General features: G+C 37.6%; 2 protein-coding genes across 6 annotated transcripts in view; one reads left to right on the forward strand and one right to left on the reverse strand.

Moving 5' to 3' along the window:
• Positions 1-13,231, forward strand: part of LOC129420917 (putative uncharacterized protein MYH16) — an 85,431-nt gene extending 72,200 nt beyond the window's left edge. For all 4 annotated transcript variants that reach the window (XM_055176081.2, XM_055176083.2, XM_073866626.1 and 1 more), the window contains 8 exons: positions 2,153-2,256; positions 5,878-6,070; positions 6,337-6,540; positions 6,629-6,754; positions 6,874-7,044; positions 7,124-7,324; positions 9,948-10,094; positions 12,391-13,231. In XM_055176081.2, the coding sequence (XP_055032056.2) occupies positions 2,153-2,256; positions 5,878-6,070; positions 6,337-6,540; positions 6,629-6,754; positions 6,874-7,044; positions 7,124-7,324; positions 9,948-10,094; positions 12,391-12,543 (1,299 nt within the window). In that variant the 3' untranslated portion in view covers positions 12,544-13,231. The remainder of the gene's footprint in view (positions 1-2,152; positions 2,257-5,877; positions 6,071-6,336; positions 6,541-6,628; positions 6,755-6,873; positions 7,045-7,123; positions 7,325-9,947; positions 10,095-12,390) is intronic.
• The window catches only part of LOC129421034 (growth arrest-specific protein 7), an 80,425-nt gene continuing 69,066 nt past the window's right edge, over positions 12,922-24,280 (reverse strand). Inside the window, exons 11-15 of one of the 2 annotated variants that reach the window (XR_012369211.1) lie at positions 22,256-22,379; positions 21,078-21,157; positions 18,130-18,228; positions 16,773-18,041; positions 12,922-16,442 (exon numbers count right to left, since the gene is read on the reverse strand). Coding sequence is in view for 1 of the 2 variants with exons in the window: in XM_055176310.2 (XP_055032285.1) it covers positions 17,928-18,041; positions 18,130-18,228; positions 21,078-21,157; positions 22,256-22,379 (417 nt within the window). In the remaining variant the exon portion in view is untranslated. Of the gene's footprint in view, positions 18,042-18,129; positions 18,229-21,077; positions 21,158-22,255; positions 22,380-24,280 lie in introns of both variants that reach the window. The other variant, XM_055176310.2, reaches the window with a different exon arrangement.

Raw genomic sequence — 24,280 nt, forward strand, 5'->3', positions numbered from 1 at the left:
ATTTGTAATCATAATTTTTTAAGAGGATGCACCTTATAGTGCACGCAAATCCTGCCAAAGACTATATTTCTGGTGTTGTGATCTGTATCGAACAAAATCAACACTGCTTTATTGAAAATCAACTTTGAGTCCCAAGGCACCAACAGCGCGTCAACAGTGTTATACATTTAGGAGTTTTTTTTTTACCTCACTGCTTCAAAGGCGTTTAACGGTGTTACTCGCTTTTCACTCAGATCTGCTCTCTACTGCGCCCTGTCCAGATAACAGCAGCGATTGGAGGACGGAAAGCAAGAAATTAAACCATAATTTGCCAAAAAAGTGCAATTTATCTTCTTTTAAGAACCATTCCTTTTTTTATAGCCCAAATGGTTGAGGAGTTACGGTTAAATGAATAGCGCTTTCAGAGTCCTTTAGCGGATAACGTAAGCAACATACCAAACACATTAAACACAGCCTTTAATGGTAAATTTCGTTTTCTTAATGCAGATTTATTAATTAGAGAGGCTATTAAATAATTACATAGTGCATATTTACGCATAAAAACGTATGAGTGGAGTGTTTTTGGCACTGTGAATCTGCTGGTTAAGTAAATTAAATGCAATATAAATACATTAATTAACTTGTATTAATAAACTGCATTTATAAATGTGTTCAGGGATTAATAATAATTTAAAGTGAGATGGCATCTCCCATCAGATGTTCATATTACCAACAAAAAGAAAATCTTGTTCTTTGTATATTTATAAATCAAACAGACACAAGATATACACAGCACACAGCTTTAAAGTTGTTGGATGTAGCGTAAAAGATTGTAATAAGGCTTATAAAACGGTTAGTTCCAATCCTTGATTCTGATTGGTCAATAGGTGTGCTTTATTCACGATAAAACACTGTTATGACCGCTTCACCCAACGGTTCTATTTAATATCACTGCGCCCTTAGCAACACCCTTAGCAACACATAAACATATAATGAGACAAAGTCTGAGAACAGTTTGTTGTTTTTATTTGAGCTTTCATGTTGTTGTTCGCAGTCAGGGACTATTTTTTCTAGCGGAAGGAATGCTTTTATTGATTTAACTTCATGAAAGTTGCACTAATATTTTTTTTACTTTAATATTGTGTGGTAACCGTTTTATAAAAGCAATAAGGTACTCGAGGCAAGTGCTGTATCGTGAATAAGTAACGGCTGAAGGGGTTGCAGGCACTCCGCTTCGCGTCGTGCCTAACAATGCCCTTCAGGCGTTACTTATTCACGATACAGCACAGCCTCTCGTACCTTATTGCTTACATATAGCCTACCAGCAAATGACCATACTAATTTCCATACTTTCATACTTCCCATATTAGTGACAATATGCATAAGAAGATGAGTCCACCCATCCACACAATGGCACTTTTAAAGGAAAAAATGGGAAAAGATAAAAAATCATATCTATGTCCAATCCCTCACTAAATTAAGGTTAAAAAAAACACATTTTGCCAGCAATTTAACAAAGGTTAACTACAGTGTGACTCCAAAATCTCATATGGCAACATACCTTAATACCGCTATACCGGCAGAAGAGAGGAAAATACCTTGATATGAATTTTTGCTCATACCGCCCACCCTAAAATATGTTTGCTGTTACACCATTTCTAAAAGCCGTAAACGGGGCTCTGTTAATCACAGAAAGGTTCAGGTTCACTATTAAGTCTCTTGAAGTAAAAATAATCAAATCCTGTCAACCATGCCAACCATTCAATGAAAAATTGTTCGCCTCCTTTGTCATCTTTGAGATGAAAATCAATAAAAATAGAGCAGGTGTGGGGCTGTCTGTTGAAAAAATGTTTGAGGGACTACATCTCATAATGAATCAGCTGTGACCCCTGTGTCCTCCTGACTGTGGGCTGATGGATGGAGACGGATGACTGATGACCTCACTGGAGAAGGAGGTGATGGGTGCTGTTGATGATGATTGATGTTGAATCTACTTGGTCAGTACTCAGACAGCCCACAGCCAGTTTAAGGATTCCTAATGTTACTTTCATTTTCAGATAGTTTGATGTTTTTTTTGCAAGAACAAACCATATCTGAAACCTGGTAGTTTGAGATTTTACCCTAGGATCTTTTCTTTTCAGTCATTGAGTTTCTCTGTGTTTATGTCCTACAGGCTGAGGAGACAAAGGTTTTGCGTCTTCAACTTGAGCTGTCTCAAGCTAAAGCAGACCTGGAGCGCAGACTACAGGAGAAAGAAGAGGAATTTGAAGCTGCCAGGTCATTGCTATTAAATATTTGAAAGATCACATAACACACACAATCTCATGTTATCTTGGGTATCTTTAGAGTAGTATTTCATCCCTTATATGTCCAAAGAGTGTTGTCAGATTTATAAAAGACAAAACATCCTATAAGTCTTTCAAAAAGCCGAACTCTTTTAAGGGTATGGTGGGAGGAGATAAAGAGTTACGAGTACAGCACAGCTATATGTTGGTGTTGTTTACATTATATGCACTTTTGCAACTACAAAACACTTTGATGTTGATTTACTTACCGTCTGTTCTGACTCCTGAACAGGGTTTTTTAACGTTGAGTTTGCTCCATCACTCAGTTGTAAACAATTTGCAAATCTGGAGCCGAACTGGGCCTTGTTTGTAAAGCAATCGTCTCCGAAATGCAGGGAACAAACATAAACCCATTTGCAATCCAGGAAAAAACAAACTACATCCACTGTTGTCTTAAGACAGGGTTTCATGGAAAGCTGAATAAGGTTTTCTTCTCCTTACTTCCAAAAACACACTTTTTTGTCGTCAGTTGTTTATTCTTAATATATTACAAAGTTGTCACGTGCAGTGATGCGTGTAACCTCTACTCGAAGGAAAAATGTTACTAATGAGCGTTCTCGCTCTCACTCTGATTTAGAGCTTTATATGCACAATTGTGCCAATTATGCCAATTATGCTTAATAAACTGATAACATGGGTCATGTAAACCCGTAAATGGTTTTCTTTTATCGGGGGAAAGCCGTTAAACGGCGTAAGCAAAAATTATCGGCACAAGTATTTTTTTTGCTCATTACCATTTAACCGGCTTTCTCACAGCAGCACACAGCGCACCTTGTTCAAATTCCCGCTAGCCCTATTGAAATTCAAGCACTTCAATAAATATAATTACTTATTTTTACCCGTGATAGGCGATGCTAAACGGCTAACATTCCAATGCCGACCAGCAGCATGAGCATGTTGTTAGACTGATATAAAGATATTTATGTAACACCTCACACCGTAAAAGTATAAATGAATGCTTAACTGTTACCTGCTCAACCAAAAGTCAGCCGTGTCAGCGTCGGTTTTCAGTCCCAAATCTCCCTGAAGCTTTCTTCAATGGTCATTGGTGACCCTATTTTGATTCTACTTTGTGTCCGTCGTTTTTTCAATTTTTTTTTATCTCTGATCTTTCCTCTAGAGACTTTCTCTTTCTTCCAACATTGACTGTAGGGACAAGCTAGGGCCGCTTGCTGCTGTCGGTTTGTTTTTTCTCCATTGCTGAGCTGATGCTACTTTGCTAGCGACCATAGACTGTCAGCTGCTTGCCCGTGAAATTTCATGTCGCGGGAGGGGGGCGGGGTGGAGACGCGAGTGCCAGGTTTCTAGTGGAGCAGGGGATTGGATGAGAGCAGTTGACCAATGTAGGCTGACCGGCCGGGCAGCTTACATTGGTCAACTTCTCTGCAGCTGTGCACCCAATAGAGACAGAGCACGGTTATGCAAATTTGAAAACCACGCCCACCGGGGGGAAAACAGTCCGGCCGTCTCCATTGACTTTGTATTGCAAGAGGCCGCCTCCTTGTCATTTCTGGTTTATAACAAAAACTGTGTGACAAGATGTACAGCTAACAAGCCAAAAAACCCAGAAATAAGTTTTTATAAGCTGTCGAGCCGTAAAACCCAGCCTTTAAGGAGAAAACAGTGTATCACCGACTACGTTTCCCCCTAGTGGACACAGTTCTATTAATAGTAGTACTATGAAAAGTTGGCTTGTTAGCTGTACACCTTGTCCCTTACGAAAATTAACCATTTTTTTTATTGTGGTAAAAGTGTAGTAACCATGTTTTTTGGATTATTGATTACTATCAATACTAAGGTTTAACAATGGTTTTTGAAAACCATAGTTGTCAAAACCATGTTCTTTTGTTATAACTGTAGTAAAACCATGGTTAATTTTCATAAGGGGTCACACAGCAGCTTTTAGGCATTATTCAGTTTTTTGTTCTAAGCCAGAAATGACAAGGAGGCGGCCTCTCACAATACAAAGTCAATGGAGACGGATTGGGCGTGGTTTTCAGGTTATGACGCGCTGCGCTCTGTCTCTATAAAGTAAATGGATTTTTTTGCATTCTTTTTTCTCTTCATATTGTTCAGATTTTATTGTAGAACCATAACCAGCATCTAAATGAGGTTATTAATAATGAACAATCTTTGAAATCGTAGACGTAGACCATAGCTTTAAGACAGATATGCCGTCTGCTTTTTGAACGACTGTTATGTACTATAGGAGGTGACGTCACTGCCTGCGAGAAACCTGATATATCTCCATGTCCCATGTAAACGCAGTTTTCTGCATAGCCGGTTTATTGATTTACATGTAAACGCTTAAAAACAGGTTTCTATAATAAGCAAATTTTTTGATAGTTATCCGCTTATTCTGTGCATGTAAATTCACTCATTGACGTGTGGGTGTGCTTTTCTGGGGTAAGTGCCCATAAAAGGAAAAAGGGGTCCATGATATCCCATGATGTTCCTGTATGGCTCAGTGGTAGAGCATTGCGTTTGCAGGGCAAAAGGTCATGGGTTCAAACCCGAGGAGCACACATACTGTTAAAAAAAAATCTATAGCTTGTTATGCAGGATAAAAGCGTCTGCTAAATGTATATATGTATTTTACGTAACAGTTAACCATTTTCTAAAAAAAACTTTCCGAAACTTGTAGGAAGGAGGAGGAGTTAGTTAATATGTTAATTATGCAAAACTGTTTACTTTAAATAACAAATATCAGTTATTAAATCTAGACGAGAAGTTGTGCTTTAAAAGTGTATATTTGTTATTTTTATTGTCAAAAATGACAATCGTTTTGCTAGATAAGACCCTTATGCCTCGTTTGGGATTGTTTATAGTCCTTTGAAACTTAGTTGAAAAAAACTGTTAAGTGTTGAGTTAAGTGTTAAGTGTTGGTGTCTATTAAAGTCCATTAGGATGGGAGGAGTCCTGCAGTGTTTTCCTCAGGAAACATAATTTCTTCTCGACTGAACAAAGAAAGACATCGACGTTTTGGATGACGTGGTGGTGGGTAAATTGTCTGGATTTTTCTTTTAAGAAAATGGAATATTCCTTTAATATAATGCTAATTTCCCTAAAACATGATCAGTAAAAATAGCCTAATAGATTATGGGAGTATAAGGATTACACCTACATTTCCTCATCTTATTGTGTCCTGTTTATGCATTTAAGTTTTTATAGTGATTTTTTTTTCCAAATTTGTCCTTTATTTCTTGTCTTTTAACTATCATGGGATAATCCCAGATGGTAAGTGGCTATCTTGCATCTTCTAATATCTGCAGCATGTCTTGTAACCTGTCTTGTGAAATCCAAGTCTGTAATGAGTTTAAGAGCATCAAAGTTTGATTGCACTCATTGATTATAATCTATGACATGAACTAACTCAGGCAATATTAATGATATTAAAGTTATATTTTCACAGAAAGTTTTGTAAATTATTCTAGGATGATTTTATTTATGTAGAAAACAATAAATGACAACAAAATGGTTTTCACATGCTGGCTTACGCTTTCTTTTAGCTCCTGTACTGGTACCATGTTTTTATCTATGTTGTTGCTTTTAGAAAAAGCCACCAGAGGGCGCTAGAGTCCTTGCAGGCCAGTCTAGATGTGGAGGTGAAGGGCCGTGCGGAGGCAGCCCGTATAAAGAAGAAGATGGAGAGTGATTTAAATGAGCTGGAGGTTCAGATGGAGCAGCTGAACAAGAATAACGGCGAGCTAACAAAGACTGTGAAAAAGATGCAACAACAAATTAAGGTTCACCTATTGCCTTTTTTTTATTCTTGTTGCTGAAACAATAATGCATAATCAGAATCCCTTCAAACATATTACTGTATGCATATTTAAAGGGCTGTCATCAGGTGGTAGGGTTTGGGCAATGTCTTTGAGATCAACCAAGGTCATTGATGCACACAGTTGAATATTGAACTCTTTACAAACATCAGCAGAGAAAGGTGCCCACAGACTACCGAGAGTTAGTAATCTTTTTTACTTTAACTAAGTGTTTTCTCCGTCTCCCGCAGGACCTCCAGCTACAGCTGGAGGAGGAGGCGCGTGTACAGGAGGAACTGAGAGAGGAGCAGACTCTTCTGGAGCGCCGCTGCACCCTGCTGGTTACTGAAGGGGAAGAGAGTCGAGCATCACTGGAGGCAGCGGAGAGGAGCCGCAAGGCCCTGGAGACCGAGCTTCAGGAGACTTCTGAGAAATACAATGAGCTTGACAACCAGGTACACCTTACTCAGTCAATATTAAAGATGTAGAAAACAGAAAATCACAAACAAAGAGATCAATTTGATCCTTTTTTTTGCTGTGTAGTTGCAGTCTGTATCAAGTGCAAAGAGAAAACTGGAAGTGGATATACAGCAGCTCACACAGGAACACGAGGAGCTGCAGAGTGAAGTGAGGACAGTCAATGACAAAGCGAAGAAAGCTGCCTGTGAGGTACTTGACATCCCGAACTCACACAGGAAAAATGAATGAAAGTCTAAAAAAGGAACAGATTGTTGCCCCAATGACTGCTTGTGACCATTCAGACAATGAGAAATATGTTTCTCCTGCAGACCGCACGTGTGGCCGAGGAGCTGCGGGTGGAGCAGGAACACACCATGCACCTGGAGCGGGTGAAAAAGGGTCTGGAAGTTCAGATAAAGGACATGACCGCCAGACTGGATGAAGCTGAGCAGCTGGCCATGAAAGGAGGCAAAAAATTCATCCAGAAGCTGGAGGGCAGGGTAAACAAACCCCTGGATCTGTAATCCCAAATTTGTTGCGTCGAATGATTCGACATCTTTCGCTTTGTGCCGTATGCAGGTGAAAGAGCTGGAGCTGGACTTGGAAACCGAGCAGAAACGGCACGCCGAGACGGTGAAGACTATGCGGAAAAATGAGCGACGCCTGAAGGAGCTTCTCTTTCAGTCGGAGGAGGACCAGAAGAACCAGCAGAGGATGCAGGAACTGGTGGAGAGACTCCAGATTAAAATGAAAGCTTATAAGAGACAAGTGGAGGAGGCGGTAAGACACAATAAAATGATGACAATTAAAGCAACACAAAGTCCTAGTCTTGCTGGTAAAAAGTCTTTGCTTTCACAATAAACTATCTATCTTTATTTCTGTCTGAAATAAATGTAAACTGTTAAGTGCGCCTCACACGGTTTTCTGGAGCAATTGACAGACGAGTCAATGTCACTGCATGTAGATTATAATCTTTGGGGTTTGGGGGCTTTTAAAAAATACTTTATTTCACACAAATTTGAGGGGTAAAATAGATAGGGTCTGAGTTAAACGACACTCCACTTTTTTTAAAATATGCTTCCAGCTCACCTAGAGTTAAACATTTGATTTTTACCATTTTTGAATCCTGATCTCCGGGTCTGGCGGTACCACTTTTAGCATAGCATAGCACAATCCATTGAATCTGATTAGACCATTAGCATTGTGCTAAAAAACAACCAAAGAGTTTCAATATTTTTCCTCTTTAAAACTTGAGTCTTCTGTAGTTACATCTTATACTAAGACCGATGGAAAATTAAAAGCTTAAATTTTCTAGGCAAATATGGCTAGGACTATACTCTTATTCTGGGGTAATAATCAATGACTTTGCTGCCGTAACATGGCTGCAGGAGGCGCAATGATATTACGCAGCGCATGAAAATAGTCCCCTTGGTAACTTTCAATATCAGGGGACTATTTTTGGGCACTGCATAATATCATTGCGCCTCTTGCAGCATTGGTACATCAGCAAAGTCCTTGATAATATCGAAACTCTTTGGTTATTTTTAGCGCAATGCTAATGGTCTAATACGATTCAATGGATTATGCAGACTGTCCTCCAAAAATTACGACCTAATAGTTAGTTTATGCATGCACCATAATACGACAGATAGGGACGTAGTGCCCTCTAGCGGCCAAAGCTTATATGACCTGTGGTTACGTTTTAAAGGTTCTTTGCCTTATACGTCAGATTAGATGCATTTTATTTTCTACATTTGTAAATGCAGAAATGGTTTCATAAACATTTATGGTTTTAAAGATATTTTGGAGCATCTAAACCCACCCTTTCCCTAAACCCAACCAGTTTTTAACCAAATAAAACACAACACTAGGGCTGGGTATCGATTCAGATGTTCCAGATCGATTCGATTTCGATTCACAAGCTATCGATTCGATTCTCGATTCAATTTTCGATTCTGGTTCTCGGGTAGGTTTTTATACTCGATTCAACTCAATGAATTAAGATTTAATACAAATACTATATTAATAAAAAAGAACAGTGAACAGCAGTTTACAAGTGGTTCAAAATGTAAAAGCCACAACACTAACGTTTAAGAAGACTAGTAATTAGATTAAAGTTAATTTTACGTTCAATGTTTGCGGAAATAAATATAAAGAAAAAATAGATTCTGCTCTTTGAGAATCGATTTTTATTAGACCACGTTTTAAAAAACGATTAATCGGAAAACACACAACAGCCCTACACAACATGTAAGCAAAAGTACAGTCAGGTGTTTATAAGTTGACCAAAAAAAAAACAGTAATATAAAAACAATTCGCGTTGCAAACCTTGTGAACTGATGCCATACGATCACTTTATATGAAGAAATCCATGAATGCAACGCAAACAGTCCGATCTCATTAAAATATAAACCGGAACATAGAGCATGATGCAGTCACTCACGACAGCCAATAGCGCTTCAGTTTCATAGCTAACGTAATGATGCAATCGGTCCCGAGACACATGAGAGCCAGTGCTATTTCACAATCAAAGATGACGTATTATGGCTTCTTCTGGCGGCAGTTTTTGAATCAGTACACAGGATATGATATCTACGGTAGATTGTGATCAGTTTTGCGTCTTTTCTTTATATAAATCGATCGTTTGCCTTCGGTACACTTGGAATATTTTAAGTACTTTTTGAAAAAAGTTGTGATTGTTTTGTATGCTGTGTTTTATATCATATAATAAATAAATGGGCACGTTATTTGCTCTAAATGCCTGAATAGTGTAATGTGTACTAAAATACAATGAATCCTGGCAGTTTAAACTGAAAATCATATCCAAATGCATGTCATTACAGCAAAATTATACCCTAAAATATCAGTTCATACCCTAATAAGATTCATCTGTGGCCGGTAGAGGCGCTAATTTAGTAAACGCCTCTATTGGCCGTATTTGGGGGAATGGACAAATGACCAAAACAGTCGTATGGGTTGGAGAATATGTTGCATTATGCTAAGCTATGCTAAAAGTGGTACCGCCAGACCCGGAGATCAGGATTCAAAAACAGTCAAATCAAATGTTTAACTCTAGGGAAGCTGGAAAATTTGCATTTTTTTTTTAAAGTGAAGTGTCCCTTTAAGGGTAATTTGGGGTTTCTTTGATTAAAACATTTAACAAAAAATGTTGATCCAAGATCACATCTTACTTTTAGGTGACCCTATAATGACAGAGTGGGGGGGTTAGCTAAGGGACCCCATAATCTTTAACATAATTTGAACACTGCTTGTGACCAGTAATAAAGTAATTACACGTGATGCTGTGTGCTGTGCTTTGTATCGTGTTTACAGTATATTCACAATCTCTCTAGTGCCGCGTTGCCTAAATAAACACTTGAATTTATTTACTCATTATAAACAGGAGGAGCAGGCGAATATGAACCTGGCTAAGTACAGAAAGACTGCCCATGAGCTGGATGATGCAGAGGAGCGTGCTGATATAGCAGAGTCGGCTCTTACTAAAATCAGGACCAAACACCGGGGCAGCTTTGGCAAAGGCTACTCTTCAGTGAGTCTGTCTATATACCTGAACCTGTATATATCTAATCATCATTCTATGGTAATCTGCTTAAAGTCCCCAAAAAGTGTGAGCATCACTGTACAGTAAACATGAATGTCATTGGATTACATTTCAAAGCATTAAACCAACTGGCACCTGCAAGTGAATGATACTAGACCTATTTTTAGAATAAACTTTACGCTTCTTACCTGTAATGTAAATGGATGTATGAAGAAAGTTCTTCACATTGACTACAATGAAACATTTGGCACTTTTTTCCAATAATGCGTTCATTTCGAGCTATAAATTTGATCACATGTGTTTCTTTGGTATTTAACCCATGATCTTTTTGTGCTGCAATGGTTTACAAGCTACAGGAACATCTGCACAATTTGCACTAATGTTTAGAGTATATTCACTTAGTTTTTGTTTTAAACCAGACAGCAGACGACTCCGTGCCGGATCCGTACCAAAGTCTGAAGCTCCGGTGCGGATCTGGCCCGGAGTCGTCTGCTCGTTCAAAAAACGACTATGGTGTTTGTCCTATATTATATTCATAAATAATATTTAACATAATATTATGTTGAAAATAAATGCTGCTTGGGTTGATGTTTTCTTATTAAATGATATAATATTTTTGGGGCCACTTTGACAACTCTGTAGACAGGGCCGGCACCACAGGGGGGCTTGAGGGGGCACTATCTCGCCCCCTCAGATCACCATTAATGTTGATTGGGATTTTAATGATAAAATATGCTATTTAAAAATCACATTTGCCTAGTGTATTGTCGTCCTAGAGTGAATAATAAGCTAAAATAGCAATATTTTAGTTAAGGAAGGTCTGTGAGGCAAGGTCGAATTTTGATTGGTCGCTTGACTAAACGTGTTCCCCCACCCTAATAATATTATGGACCAAAGCTATATGTGTTTTTTAGCTGGGAGAATTATATGCATTCATGTGATCGCCCCTCTCGGTATTTCAGACGCCCCCCAATCAAAGCTCGGCTATATACTGTCTATAGGGCAGAGATTTTGTCTCTATGTCTATATTAAAAAAACACAATCTAAAAAAATGCTGTGATGTTTCATTACATGGTTGGATAAAATATGGATAAACCCTTCCGTTGGTTTAAATTAATTTAGAAAATGTCCATGGCTGTGTCTGAATTAACCCCCTTTACCCTTAAATAAAGGGATAGTTCACCCAAAAATGAAAATAATGTCAGTAATGACTCCCCCTCATGTCGTTCCAAACTCGTAAGACCTCCGCTCATCTTCGGAAACACAGTTTAAGATGTTTTATATTTAGTCCGAGAGCTTGTTGACCCTTCATAGAAAATCTATGTACGGTATACTGTCCATGTCCAGAAAGTTAATAAAAACATCATCAAAGTAGTCCATGTGACATCAATGGGTCAGTTAGAATGTGTTGAAGCATCAAAAATACATTTTGGTCCAAAAAGAACAAAAGTTAAGACTTCATTCAGCATTGTCTTCTCTTCCTCATCTGTTGTGAAGCACATGCGCGAGACTAAAGTCACGTGACTGCAGTGACGCAGATGACGTGTTATCCTCAGACATGTTCGCAAAGTTTTTTTTTTCCAAACTTACAGCATGCGTCTCCCTCAGACTGTAAACAAAGCCTGGGTGCACAAAAAAAAAACCCGTCTGGGGCGCACCAGATAACACGTCAGCCGCGTCATACGTCATCCGCATCACTGCAGTCACGTGACTTTAGTCTCACGCATGCGCTTCTCAACAGATGAGGAAGAGAAGACAATGCTGAATAAAGTTATTTTTGGACCAAAATGTATTTTCGATGCTTCCACACATTTTAACTGACCCACTGATGTCACATGGACTAATTTGATGATGTTTTTATTACCTTTTTGGACATGGACAGTATACCATACATAGATTTTCAATGAAGGGTCAACAAGCTCTCGGACTAAATATGAAACATCTTAAACTGTGTTTCTTACGAGGTCTTACGAGGTTGGAACGACATGAGGGTGAGTCATTAATGACATTATTTTCATTATTGGGTGAACTATCACTATAAATGGTGCACTATTTAAAGAAATATCAATTTTTAGTGATGTCCGAAATAAAATGTGTACATTATTGAGTGAACTATATTAGTGGAATAATGTAGGGAATAATGAATGAGGGTATAAGGGGATATTTCGGACAAAAAACCGAGCCTTGTTTTACACTGCACACTTCATTGTTTGATTTAAATAAGCTTTTGTCATCTCTGTCAAATTGTTGAGCTGACATGCAGTGGTTTGTCTTTGAATTACAGGGGTACAGCACTCCCTATCCAGGGCTCATAAGATCACCCAGTTCTGTGGGGTCAGAGGGGCGCGGAGAGAAGATCCCTGATGATGATGATGAGACTCTCACCTCTCTTATTCCCACATATCTGAATTCAATCAAGAAACTGATGATTGATTAGAAACCTTAAAAATCGTCCAATATGGAGACACTATGCTATATCTTGTTTTAATCCTAAACACACATATCTATGTACTATTTAGTTTTGTCAATGTGTCCATAATATTTTAATTATTCATCAAGAAATGAGTATCACTTTTTGTATCCCTCCCATGATATTCTCAATTATACTATATTGTAAGGATCAAATGTTTGATTGATTTTGTAAGAAACCTCTCACGATATATTTATAGACATCCAAATGGGCATCCAATTACACACAAGAAGCGGGATAAGTTTACATACACTTCAAATTATCATCAAATAAATATTAAATCATGCTCCAGAATACACAGAAAAATAGTTTCAAATTATTAGAAATGAATATACATTTATAAGATGAAGTTCATTTGCTCAGTAATGTTACTGTATGTTTGCATTAGTTTTGTATTTATTGAGATAGCAACAGATGAACAATATAAACAGTGCAAACAATAAATCCTATTTACTGTAATTGAACATTACATTTAATGTCATTTGTATTACAGAAAGCACATTAACTGGATGTTATTCTTCATTTGCATTGTTATATAATACAGAGTAAGAAATATTTGCACGTTTAAGCATGAACATACAGCGCCCTCCATAAGTCAGGATGCAAGGTTGTTGTTCTTTGTTGGAAAGGCATGTTTGTGAAATATAAAATGTTACATTCTGTACTTTTGCTTCATATTCAACTTACAAATGTCAAACAGAGCATTTGCCTTTACTGTGGTACTTATGGAGGGCACTGTGCAGAAAAAATAGGGAATTAGTTCAAATACATAAAATGGTTGTTTGGCAAATGATAGTTACTGTATAAAAAGTTTCTAATAAACAATGAAATCCAGTTAAAATGTCTTAAAGACTATATTTAAAAAATGTGTTATTGTTTTGGTACAAAAATAAGCACTGTGCAAAATAATTTTTAATATATTATTTGTACCTTTTTACCTCTTTATACACAGTTTGTAATGATGGTTTTGTCCTGTTCAGTAAATATTCTTTAGGGGAAACTACTAAATTTAAATAATTACAATGATTGTTTGAAACCAGCCTACCGTAGATGAATGAACAGAAAATAACATCACATGGGATCTTTTTGTTAATAGACTATAATTATGTGATTTAACCCCTGAGTCCATTACAGTGTAGTGCTTAGAGACAAAAATAGTTCGAATTTGAGATTGATAGCATGTTTGCTAATAGGTGTGACTCTTAAATAATGTGAAATCCAGGTTAATGTGATTAGGAGCATCAAATTTTGACCACATTTTACACTGATTTCAATCTTTGACCTCTGACCTTACTCATCAGTCAATATTAAAGATATAAAGGTTATATTTTCACAGAAAATTCTTTACATTATATAGTTTGACTTTATGTAGAAAACAAAATCACAAAAAATGACTTTAGCTAGGTTTTCACGGGCATGATCGCATATAATGTCTGCATTACAAGGTAAGACTTCATATTTATTCTGAACTATTTGAATCAGACGTTGTCAATGTCTTTCACAACCAAACTGTGTATAAACAAAACTGTACTACAATCAGCACTCTGAACAGGACTGAAAATTGTATTTTGCTGTTGTGTGAGCATACCATTGACTATGAGCATCTGTAAAGTTATAAACAAATAATCAATACTCATATAATTCACAGTGGCGGCTCATGACTTCTTTTCCGAGGAGGCACGAACGTGAAACTCGTCAAAACATCGTCTTGTGTGCGGATCATCATGTCAAAATATGTGTTTCGTGCGTCATATGAACCTTTGTGCATTGCGTGTCATGTCGAAATATGTGTTTGGCGCGTCATGTGAACCTTTGTGCATTGCGTGTCATGTCAAAATATGTGTTTGGCGCGTCATGTGAACCTTTTGTGCATTGCGTGTCATGTCAAAATATGTTTTTGGCGCGTCATGTGAACCTTTGTGCATTGTGTCATGTCAAAAAATGTGTTTGGCGCGTCATGTGAACCTTTGTGCATTGCGTGTCATGTCAATAAATGTGTTTGGCGCGTCATGTGAACCTTTGTGCATTGTGTGTCATGTCAAAAAATGTGTTTGGCGCGTCATGTGAACCTTTGTGCATTGCGTGTCATGTCAAAATATGTTTTTGGCGCGTCATGTGAACCTTTGGTGCATTGTGTGTCATGTCAAAAAAATTGTTTGGCGCGTCATGTTAACCTTTGTGCATTGCGTGTCATGTCAAAATATGTTTTTGGCGCGTCATGTGAACCTTTGGTGCATTGCGTGTAATGTCAAAATATGTTTTTGGCACGTCATGTGAACCTTTGTGCATTGCGTGTCATGTCAAAATATGTTTTGGGCGCGTCATGTGAACCTTTTGTGCATTGCATGTCATGTCAAAATATGTTTTGGGCGCGTCATGTGAACCTTTGTGCATTGCGTGTCATGTTAAAAAATGTGTTTGGCGCATCATGTGAACCTTTGTGCATTGCGTGTCATGTCAAAATATGTGTTTGGCGCGTCATGTGAACCTTTGTGCATTGCGTGTCATGTCAAAATATGCTTTTGGCGCGTCATGTGAACCTTTGTGCATTGCGTGTCATGTCAAAATATGTGTTTGGCGCGTCATGTGAACCTTTTGTGCATTGCGTGTCATGTCAAAATATGTGTTTGGCGCGTCATGTGAACCTTTTGTGCATTGCGTGTCATGTCAAAATATGTTTTTGGCGCGTCATGTGAACCTTTGTGCATTGCGTGTCATGTCAAAATATGTGTTTGGCGCGTCATGTGAACCTTTTGTGCATTGCGTGTCATGTCAAAATATGTGTTTGGCGCGTCATGTGAACCTTTTGTGCATTGCGTGTCATGTCAAAATATGTGTTTGGCGCGTCATGTGAACCTTTGGTGCATTGTGTGTCATGTCAAAATATGTTTTGGGCGCGTCATGTGAACCTTTGTGCATTGCGTGTCATGTCAAAATATGTGTTTGGCGCGTCATGTGAACCTTTTGTGCATTGCGTGTCATGTCAAAATATGTGTTTGGCGCGTCATGTGAAACTTTTGGGCATTGCATGTCATGTCAAAATATGTTTTGGGCGCGTCATGTGAACCTTTGTGCATTGCGTGTCATGTTAAAAAATGTGTTTGGCGCATCATGTGAACCTTTTGTGCATTGCGTGTCATGTCAAAACACTACAGACGCTTCGTAAGGGTTTATGATAAAAGAGATGCTCGCTTAATCTCCTGTGAAATCAGAGTTTAGTGGTAAGTTAGTGTCTTGCGAGACGTGAGCGTCTCTTTTATCATAAACCCTTTTGATGCGTATGCAGCAGACACGTATTCCGACATGACATGCGATGCACATAGGTTTCCAAGAAGTACTGAACACATATTACAAGCCACACACAACACCCTGAACACATATCTTGACATGATGCACATGACGCAACGAACACATTTTGACATGACGAGCCACACACATTTTAACATGACAAGCAACACGCATATTTCGGCATGACAAGTCACACACTACACCCGAACACATATTTTGACATGATGAGTCACACATGACGCACCGAACAAATTTTGACATGGCGAGCCGCACACAACACTTTGAACACATATTTTGACATGCAAGGCCCACATGACACCCGAACACATATTTTGACATGATGAGTCACACACATGATGCACTGAACACATTTTGACATGATGAGTCGCACAAATGATGCACCAAATACATTTTGAGATGATGAGTCACACACGACGCACCAAACATATTTTGACATGATGAGTCACACAAGACGCACCGAACAAATTTTGACATGACGAGCCGCACACATATTTTGACATGACAAGTCACACGACACCCCGAACACATATTTTGACATGATGAGTCACACACGACACCTTGAACACATATTTTGACATGCAAGGCCCACATGACACCCGAACACATATTTTGACATGATGAGTCACACACATGACACACTGAACACATTTTGACATGACGAGCCGCACACATATTTTGACATGACAAGCAACACACATGACACACCGAACACATTTTGACATGATGAGTCACACAAATGACGCACCAAATACATTTTGACATGATGAGTCACACAAATGACGCACCAAATACATTTTGAGATGATGAGTCACACACATGACGCACCAAACATATTTTGACATGTCGAGCCGCACACATATTTTGACATGATGAGTCACACATGACACCTTGAACACATATTTGGACATGCAAGGCTCACACGACACCCGAACACATATTTTGACATGATGAGTAACACACACGACACCCTGAAAACATTTTTTGTCATGACAAGTCACACACATGACACCCTGAACACATATTTTGACATGATGAGTCACACACATGACGCACCGAACACATTTTGACATGACGAGCAACACACATATTTTGACATGACGAGCCGCACACATATTTTGACATGACGAGCAACACACATGACGCACCAAACACATTTTGACATGATGAGTCACACACATGATGCACCGAACACATTTTGACATGACCAGCCGCACACATATTTTGACATGACGAGCAACACACATGACGCACCAAACACATTTTGACATGATGAGCTACACACACGATGCATTCTGAATACATATTTTGACATGATGAGTCACACACGACACCCTGAACACACATTTTGACATGATGAGCCACACACATGACACCCTGAAGACACTTTTAGCTTTCTTGCCTCCTCGGAAGAGCAGATCACTGATAATTCATATAATACCAGTCGGTCTCTGAATACCTTTTTTTATTCAATTTTGTCTCTTTAATAATAAATTATTGATGTTGGGACTGCATATCATGTACCTGCATAATTTTGCATACTAAAGGGTGAACCTAAGACAAATGTGTTATCCATAAGCCATGTTAAGTTCATTGCATTTAAAACAGCTGTAATATCTGTATGCATTTTACAACAGCAGCATTTATATATTAGTACAAATTTAAATAGCATTATAAACTCACTATGCTTGACAATCAAGATTAAATACTAATGATATGATTGCAACAGTAGATAACGACTTTATGGATTATTACATAGCATCTGTTCTCCTGAGTCAAATTTCAGTCGATATTTACACATTCTCTTTATTCTCCTTTCAAAAGTTTCACTTGGTCAAATTTGTGGGAGGATTATGGTATCCACCCTGCAGAGGTTCCTTTGGAAAGCCAAATCTCAGCTCCAGGTTGCAACAATCAAATGACAGAGGGCGCTCTTTCTCTTAGTCCAGTGAGCAGTTTCTCCTTTAAAAACGCCATGTCTTCCATATGGCCTTTCAGACCAATGTCCCCTGGATGATTGAAGACCCTGGAGAAGCTGCACTGGTTTAAATCTCCATGTCCACTGGTCTCACCTCTCCCGTCTTGTGTTCCTTCACCCACAGCTCTCGATCCCTGGCAGGGTCCACGTTCTGAAGCAGTTTGTCCACCGGCTCGACAGTCTGGACATGAAAAAGTGGGCCGTCATTGCTCATGATCTGCATTAATTAGGTTTATTTTTATAAACAAGTCTGGATTGGCTTTACTCACGCTTTGGTTAAACATGTCTGTCTCGTGCCGTAACGTCGTATATTGACGCAGGTGTTGTCTGATCATCTCTACACGCTCCACCTCCAACCTTTCAAGCTCCTGGCGATTTCGAAAGAAGTGACATTAGACAAAAATTAGGTTTATACACTCAAAAATATAGGTACAGGAAGGTACAAAAGTTGTCGTTGAGGCGGTACTTTTTTACTTTGTAAGAGGTGCATATTGGTCCCTCAAAGGTAAATATCTGTACCAAAATGAAATAAACTGTCACTTCCAATGACAACTTCTGAAAGTGTAGATAATTTTGTTCTGTAACTTGAATGTCAGCGAGTCCAAGGCTTATTTATCAAATGTCCAAAATGAATAAAAAACATCATTATGACTGCAAGATATTAAAGGGAAAACTCAATACGCATTAACTTTTATGCATTTGGCTGACGCTTTTATCCAAAGCAACATGCAACATTTTACCCATGAAATATGCAAAAAGCAAGGCTTTGAACAGGTTCACAGAACGAAAACAAAAACCAAAAAACTTTTAATGCTTTGCAAGGTACAGAAACGAAACCAGAAACTTTCAAAAAAATAAATGTTCCGGAACAAAATCGTTTATTTAAAATAATGGTAACCGGTTAATAACGTCATTTTTTGCAATATGACTCGGTGAAGTTCACTTCCGGTCGTCGTTGACTTATTAGAGAAATGAGAAGCTTGCCACCAGCAAGTAGCCTACTCAAGCCCAACTCCAATCAAACGTGATTATCCCTATGCCCTTCAAAGATCAGAACTCTTGATGTATAAACTTGAGAGAGAGTTGCGCTACTGTGTTTCATACTGTAGTCCATTAAAATACATTTGGCGAATAAAACACTGAAAAACAACGTAATTTCCACTTTATGTGGAGCAACTGTTTATGCTGCATCTTCTTCCCGAAGCGCCGTTTGGAATTCGTCCTCCGTATGTGTGCGCGCGTGTGTTTAAGTGCACTCAAAAGTGCATACACGAAGAGACGCGTTTCAAAAAGCAAGCGAACAATCTTTCTGTTCTTGACAGGACACATACAAACAAAATTATCTGGAAATAGCACAGTATTCTTTTTCTAATAAAAACATTTGTTTAAGTTGTTTGGCAATAAACGACATGCCAGAAATTGTCCTTGTCTTAATTCATGTATAATGCTGAAACAAATGTAGAAATGTCAGAATTACAGTTACATACATAATGCAGCCTTTTTTAATGTTTGATGACAAGATAGATGCTAAAGGAAAATGACTAATAATTTAAATTTAATGTCCTAATGATCAGCCTACTTATTTATATGTCCCACAACTGACATGGAATGTTATTAACCCATTTGGGAACTTTATTTATTAGTTCATCTCTTATTGTCCTTCCTCACATGATTTGTTTGCCTGCTATTGAAATCATTCGTTATTGCATAACACTGCAGTATGCATATGGTGATATTTTTATCATTTCAATATATCTTGCAGTCTGTCACACTCAGTATGAAAAATCCAAACATATCAAATCAAGAAGTTAATTAAACTTATTGATGACACACTACATATTTATTTTGCACTTCGCACATATTATGCCAATTCTTTCAAGATAAGTCTCAGGTGTGCCCAGAATGTGTCTGTGAAGCTCAATATAACCCACAGATCATTTTTTATAGCATGTTCAAAATGCCCGATTTGGGTGCCCTTTAAAGGATTAGTCAATTTTCTTAAAAAAAATTCAGATAATTTACTCACCACCATGTCATCCAAAATATTGATGTCTTTCTTTGTTCAGTCGAGAAGAAATGATGTTTTTTGAGGAAAACATTCCAGGATTTTTCTCATTTTAATGGACTTTAATGGACCCCAACACTTAACAGTTTTAATGCAGTTTAAAATTGCAGTTTCAAAAGACTCTAAACGATCCCAAATGAGGCATAAGGGTCTTATCTAGCGAACCGATTGTCATTTTTGACAAGAAAAATAAAAAATATGCACTTTTAAACCACAACTTCTCGTCTATATTCGGTCCTGTGATGTTACAGCGCGACCTCACGTATTTGCGTAATGCCGTGGAAAGGTCACGTGTTATATATATGAAACACACATTTGCGGACCATTTTAAACAATAAACTACCACAAAGACATTAATTATTTTCATTCCACATACAACCACGTCGGAACGATCATCTTTCTTCAAACTTGTAAACACTGTGACATCATCCGTGACCTCTTGACGTGATGATGTATTATGTGAGGTCGCGCTGGCTCGTCACATGAACGGAGATAGACGAGAAGTTGTGGTTCAAAAGTACATATTCTTCACCTTTCTTGCCCTTATGCCTCGTTTGGGATCGTTTAGAGTACCCTGAAACTGCAATTTGAAACTGCACCAAAACTGCCAAGTGTTGGGGTCCACCAAAGTCCATCAAAATGAGAAAAATCCTGGAATGTTTTCCTAAAAAAAACATAATTTCATCTCAACTGAACAAAGAAAGACATCAACATGTTGGATGACATGGTGGTGAGTAAATTATCTGATTTTTTTTTTTAAGAAAATTGACTAATCCTTTAAATACAAACGAGCTACTGCTCTTTACTCCCTTAGAAAACGAGACAGTGAGCGCTATCACTTGTGATTCCTGTGAATACAGTCTGAAATATCACTATTAAGATATGACAGACAGTGTACAACTCACTACAGGACTGTCAGTCAGTGGCTGTGGGTGTGGCTTTATCAGTGTGACATCACATTAACAAGAGAATCAAAATGACATCTTAAAAAAGTAGGAGAGGTTGGATTTTTTTCTTTGTAGGGTGGTTGTGTTCACACACTGCCAACACACGTATGTCCAAAACACGTAAAAGTGGATTTCACATTATATGTGCCCTTTAATATAAGATGCTTAGTGTATCTGAATGTTTTGGTGATGCACTCGGGCTTACCAGACTTGTGGTGACCATCTCTTCAAACCACTTGGACTGGGACTGATTATAGAGGTCAACACATCGCATCAGGTCATCTCCTGCGGTTACAGAATTTGTGTTACACGTGGTATAACCAAAACCAATTTGAAACTTTATATGTAAATCTTCAATCACTTTGTATAAATTGTAAATAATCATGACTTTTCATGTGGCTAGAACCTGTTTAAGTAAAATCTATTCTGGTTAAAAAAATATACCACTAGATGACACCAAACTCAAACTCAACTTTACTTCATTGGTAACTACTTTTAGCTCACAGACAGTTGAAAAGCAATGCTAGATGTAAATAATGAAGTGCAACTAACCATATCCTCCTGCTAGGATAACAACATAAGTAGACTTATCAACTTTAAATGGGGAGAAAATATTTATGTGTTTAGTTTCATGCTATTTGTGAAGTTAAAGTACAAAAATAAATCTGCAGACAACAACATAAGTTGTATGACTTATGTCTTAAAATGATTTTTACACATTGCTGGGCCTATGCAACCTATGGCAATGTTTCAATACATAGTTTAAGTTACTTCTATACAGTAAACAATTTTGGTGCTGTATTGGGTCACAGTGTGGTGTCCAATGTTAAAGCAAATCTAGTTGAAAAGACTTTTATAGAGATGTCTCATGAACTTTTATAAACACAAAAATCCTCTTTTTCAGAAATGTCTCATAAAAGACCAGATGTTCTCACTCACAGCGTGCATTTAACCTCATGTGACTGTGACGTCAACCATCTGGACTGTAATCCTACTGTATGTATCATTCACTGAAATCTCATGTTCTCACATACTAAAACTATCGCTGGCTCAGAAGAAAATCTAACTATTCTTGCATGGTATGATAAGCTATTGTAAACAATCTTTTCTATATTATATGATGTTTACAATAGCCATACAAGAATTGGTTTAAGAAGATATACATTTATGTATCTAGCAGATGCTTTTATCCGAAGCGGCTTAAGGTACATATTTTCATCAGTATGTCTTTGGATTGAACCTACAACGACTTTTAGGCTCTTAACGCAATGCTCTACCAGCTGATCTATAGGAAGAAGATGACCGCGCAGCCCCCATGACAAGACACATGACTTCGGTGGAAAATAACAGCATTGCAAGATCAATTTGGATGATGCCACTGACCTGCCTGTGTGGATTTCCTGCGAGCTTTCTTTATGTCCTCCTCGATCTTGGAGCTCAGCTTCATCTCCAGCTGCTGGGTTTTGAACTCTAGGTCTTTCTGCCGGTCTGCGAGCGCTTTGCGTGCCTTTGGGCATGTATGAATAAAAGACATTAGATTAGCATGATGTCTTCAATGTGTTTTATTCAATCTAAAATTCAATCAGGTAGAATATGCTGAAGAGCATGCAGTGGTCCAGATGTTTCTGAATACATTTCATCTGTTTTTCTGTAATAATGTGGATGATAAGAAGCTTCAATGGTATATATGTTTCTAGTTTCTAATAATAAATAAACCACGGCAATTTGAAATGTTCTCCATATAAATAAACATAGAAATGTTGATTTATTGACAAATATACTGTAGTATCTATGTATCTTAAGTTTCGTAATTCTAATACAGTTGTTAATGTTAGTTATTTGTGCATCAACTACAGATTTTAAAGAGGACATATCATGAAAATCTGAATTTTTCTATGTTTAAGTTAGAAAACAACATAGTACCGTTACTGCCGCAATGAAAGTGCTTAGTGATATAACTACTGCTTTAAATGGTAAACAAATTTGTTCATCTCTTTTCCTTGATTTATCAAAGGCTTTTGACACAGTTGATCATGGCATCCTATTGAAAAGACTTGCCACTGTTGGTCTGCCAAATTGGTTTGCTGAATATCTATCAGGGAGAAAACAGTCTGTGGTCTTGTAAAATATTGTATCATCTGTCATCTGTTCTGTCAGTTTCAAATGGTGTCCCTCAGGGGTCGGTTTTGGGACCTATTTTATTTTCGTTATACATAAAAAAATATTTGTGACAACATTCTGAAGACTATTTGTGTAAAGTATCTTTATGCAGATGTTACTGTTATTTATTGTTTTGCCTCATCAGCTTCACAAGCACTTCAACATTTACCGTCAGCATTTAATACTGTTCAGTCTCGCCTCTGTCAACTTAAGCTGGTTTTAAATATAGATAAGACTAAATTAATGATGTTTTCAACCTCTAAAGTTGAACAAAATAATTTTCCTGATATTTTATCATCGCAAGGAACTAAAATGGAATGTGTTATGAGTTATAAATATCAGGGCATTATATTGGATAGTCAATTAAGTTTTAAATTGCATATTGATAAATTATCTCCAAACTTTGTTGAAACTTGGTTTTTATTACAGAAACAGAACATTATTTGCATTTAATGCTAAAAAAAACATTTCATCAGCTCATTTGCATTTTTGCTTACACCTATAAAGTTTTTAACATGTAATAATAAATTATCTATTTGGTATTTTGAGCTAAAATTTCAAATATGTACTCTGGGGACACCAAAGATTTATTTGACATCTTAAAAATTGAGAAATGACCCCTTTAAATTTCTGAAATTAACATGAACTAAGATTCAAAAATGTAGATGTATTGTTTTTTGTTAGTTCATGTTAGCTAATGCAATAACTAATGTGTAAGTAAGGTATGTAATACAATAACGTTGTATTTGTTAACATTAGTAAATGCATTAGCTAACATGATCTAACAATAAGCATATCCTGTAGTTTTTTAAAAATGTGTAGAGGTATTGTTTATTGTAAGTTTATGCATAAACTAATGCATTAACTAATGTTACTAAAAGTGTAACCAAACAGTCATATGGGTTTGCCAAAACATAAAACATGCTGACTTGAATTGTTCATTTTGGGCGTTATCCTTTTAAAAAATAGAGCAGCTTAAATTTTCTGTTTGTTTAGTAGCGGCCCAGAGGAGTAAATGCTCAATGAGAAGGTCAATAGTGTGAAGGGCAAGGGCAAGAGATTATTTATAGAACCCCAATGGACTTCAGAGACAGGAAATGGTCCACTGCTTCAGAAAACATGGAGGATTTTTAATAATGCATGAGAAAAATCCCTGTAACTTTAGAAGAGCAGGCAAATGACTGGATTGGCTGGACTACGGAAGACTAAATATGGCCACGTATTCATGACACAGAAACATTACAAACC

Source organism: Misgurnus anguillicaudatus, chromosome 4 (assembly GCF_027580225.2).
Source record: "Misgurnus anguillicaudatus chromosome 4, ASM2758022v2, whole genome shotgun sequence".
Taxonomy (NCBI): Eukaryota; Metazoa; Chordata; class Actinopteri; order Cypriniformes; family Cobitidae; genus Misgurnus; species Misgurnus anguillicaudatus.